Consider the following 2,804-nt stretch of genomic DNA (forward strand, 5'->3'; position numbering starts at 1 on the left):
GCATTGTGATCAGTATGTAGTAGTAGTATCATCGATCTTAATCTGAACGATATGTGTCATAACAGTAAGTTACTTTATTTATCCATTAATTGCACGGCAGCCGCAATCAGAACCAATCGTAGTATGCATGTGCGTGCGACATCGTTCGTCGTCGTCCTCGCCTCCCGGTGAACACCACCGATATGCAACAGTTTTGCACATTTGTGTCAAGCCAGCTGCTACAAATCGGCCGGGAGCCCATCATCAGCTGCTAGAGAAGGAAGCTAGACACACGGCGTGCAGCAGCAGCAGCCTGCCGCAGTTCGTCATTGCTTCTCCTTGCTTGCAGCACCAGCAGGGAGGGGGCGCAGGGCATGGCAGAACTCCTCAGCTGCGCAACCTCACGATCGACTACTGGTACGATCAAAGCGTCGCCGAAAAAACTGAAAAAAAATAAAGAAGAAGAAAAAGCTACTGTCCATTATCCTGCCACGACGGCCCGGCCGATGGACGATCCCCCACGAGTAGAGATATTTCCCCCACGCCCCTGCTGCATCATATCCCCATTATTGATCATGCCCGTCAAGTGTCAACACGCAATTGCTGATTTGCTGAACGACCGGCTGCGGCCGAGATCACATTCGTTCCCGTCCGTCCATCCGTGGATCGGAGGAGCTGAGCTATAGTAGCTAGCTTCCGCCTCCGCTAGCTAGAGGATCCCAGTGGGCTGCTTCCTGAGAGCGACATGCATGCTCACATGAGCTCAAGCCCTATCATTCGTCGCCCCCGCGGGCCCCACCCCACCACCCCTCTCCACATCGAGCGATCGATCCCTCTCGCTCTCGATCGCCTTCTTCTCCCCACCGGCATCGAGCTAGCTAGTAGTAGAATGCTAGATGCCTCCTCATCTTCCTCCTTAAGAAACCATATGCTGGGGCGCTGCCTGTGTCGTCGTTGCTCTTCCCAACCTTTCCCCTCCCTATCTCATGTACACATGATGCCTACTGATCTGCACATACAGATACAGTGCCTTTGCTGAAAATCTTGCAAACCGCGTACACCAGATCAACAAGCAGGCAGCAGCAGCAACCTCCAAGTGCTCCCGAGCTAGATCCCAACCTTCACTATCTTTGATCTCGCCGATCCTCTCGAAATAGCACTCCAATTCTAGCAGCCAATCATCTGCTGTCCTAGCTAGTTCAACGGATCAGCCGTATCCCCATATAATATTGAGATAATCTAACCCTAAACCCCTTCTGGCTTCCTGTTAAAGAATAGTTGCAGCATATAGTACCGCTACATACCTCCAGGCTCCAGATCCCTGCCCGAGTAGCATACTAGTCAAAGTCAACAGCAGCTACAGCAGCACCGGAGCGCGGGAGCGCCCCGACCATGGAGTTCACGCCCGCGCACGGCGGCGGGGTCGAGGATTCCGAGAGGGCTCGCGGCAGCGGCGGCGCGGCGTGGGTGGAGAAGGAGCACATGTTCGAGAAGGTGGTGACCCCCAGCGACGTGGGGAAGCTCAACCGCCTGGTCATCCCCAAGCAGCACGCGGAGCGCTACTTCCCCGCGCTGGACGCGTCGGCGGCGGCGGCCGCGGCCGCGGCGGGCGCCGGCAAGGGGCTGGTGCTCAGCTTCGAGGACCGGGCGGGGAAGGCGTGGCGGTTCCGGTACTCGTACTGGAACAGCAGCCAGAGCTACGTGATGACCAAGGGGTGGAGCCGCTTCGTCAAGGAGAAGCGCCTCGGCGCCGGGGACACCGTCCTCTTCTCGCGCGGCGCCGGCCAGGGCCCCGCGCGCGGCCGCCTCTTCATCGACTTCCGCCGCCGCCGCCAGGACCTCGCGTTCCTGCCGCCGCCGCTGGCGTCGGCGCAGCGCTTCATGCCGCTCTCGTCCGTGCCCATCTGCCCGTGGCAGGACTACGGCGCGTATGGGTACGGCGCCTCCGCTCCGGCGGCGCCCAGCAGCCGGCACGTGCTCTTCCTGCGCCCGCAGGTGCCGGCCGCCGTGGTGCTCACGTCGGTGCCTGTGAGCGTCGCGGCATCCACGGTGGAGGCGACAAGCAGGTCGAAGCGCGTCCGCCTGTTCGGGGTGAACCTCGACTGCCCGCAGGACGGCGAAGGCGGCGGTGACAGAGTCACCAGGACGGCGTCGACGCTGCTGCAGCAGCTGCCCTCGCCATCGTCGTCAACATCCTCCTCGACGGCAGGGAAGGATGCGTGCTCTTTGGATCTTGGACTGTGAAGAGAACCAACAGGCAAGCACAGAAGAAAGGGGAGAAATTGAGACTAGCAACGACGCACTGACACGCGAGCTGATCAAGATCAGGGCAATGGGCGCGCGGAGCAGCTGGTATATAGCTCCAGTACTGCATCTGCATGTATAATTGATGATGGAGATAACTATTTCTTGATATATATATATATATATATATATATATATATATATATATATATATATATATATATATATATCTTGCTCATATTAATTCACCTGCTTTCCTGAACTAATGTGTGGCTTTTTCTCTGTTCATTGAGTCTTATTTGGACAATATGGTATCTTGCTCAGTGTAATTGTACATATTCTGAATTTCTGACCAAGTTCAGTAAACTAAGAACTGCACTGTGCACTCTGCAATCTTCATATGATAACAATTAATCCCCATTGTGAGTGTATCTTACTGTGTTTGGGTCATGTAAATTTTTAGTTTAATTTCTTGAAGCACCCTCCGGGCAAGTTCACAAGGCTCTTCTCCCAAAGCAAGGTAGCAGAGGCAGTTATTGGATGACTGGATCAGGTCAGGTCCGTCAGACTCTAGTCTTTCT

The 2,804-nt window shown here is 55.4% G+C and overlaps 1 protein-coding gene across 1 annotated transcript; it reads left to right on the forward strand.

The window, feature by feature from the left end:
• Positions 1-634: 634 nt before the first annotated feature.
• Positions 635-2,593, forward strand: LOC120651843 (putative B3 domain-containing protein Os10g0537100). The gene has a single exon (XM_039929480.1). It carries the CDS (start codon positions 1,372-1,374, stop codon positions 2,221-2,223), a length of 852 nt encoding a protein of 283 aa, XP_039785414.1. The 5' UTR covers positions 635-1,371; the 3' UTR covers positions 2,224-2,593.
• The last annotated feature ends 211 nt before the right edge of the window (positions 2,594-2,804 follow it).

The sequence above is a fragment of the Panicum virgatum genome, chromosome 9K, assembly GCF_016808335.1.
Source record: "Panicum virgatum strain AP13 chromosome 9K, P.virgatum_v5, whole genome shotgun sequence".
Lineage (NCBI taxonomy): Eukaryota > Viridiplantae > Streptophyta > Magnoliopsida > Poales > Poaceae > Panicum > Panicum virgatum.

What these genes read in the sequence shown, in the direction of transcription:
- LOC120651843 (XM_039929480.1), top strand. Translation starts at nt 1,372, where the DNA reads ATGGAGTTCACGCCCGCGCACGGCGGCGGGGTCGAGGATTCCGAGAGG.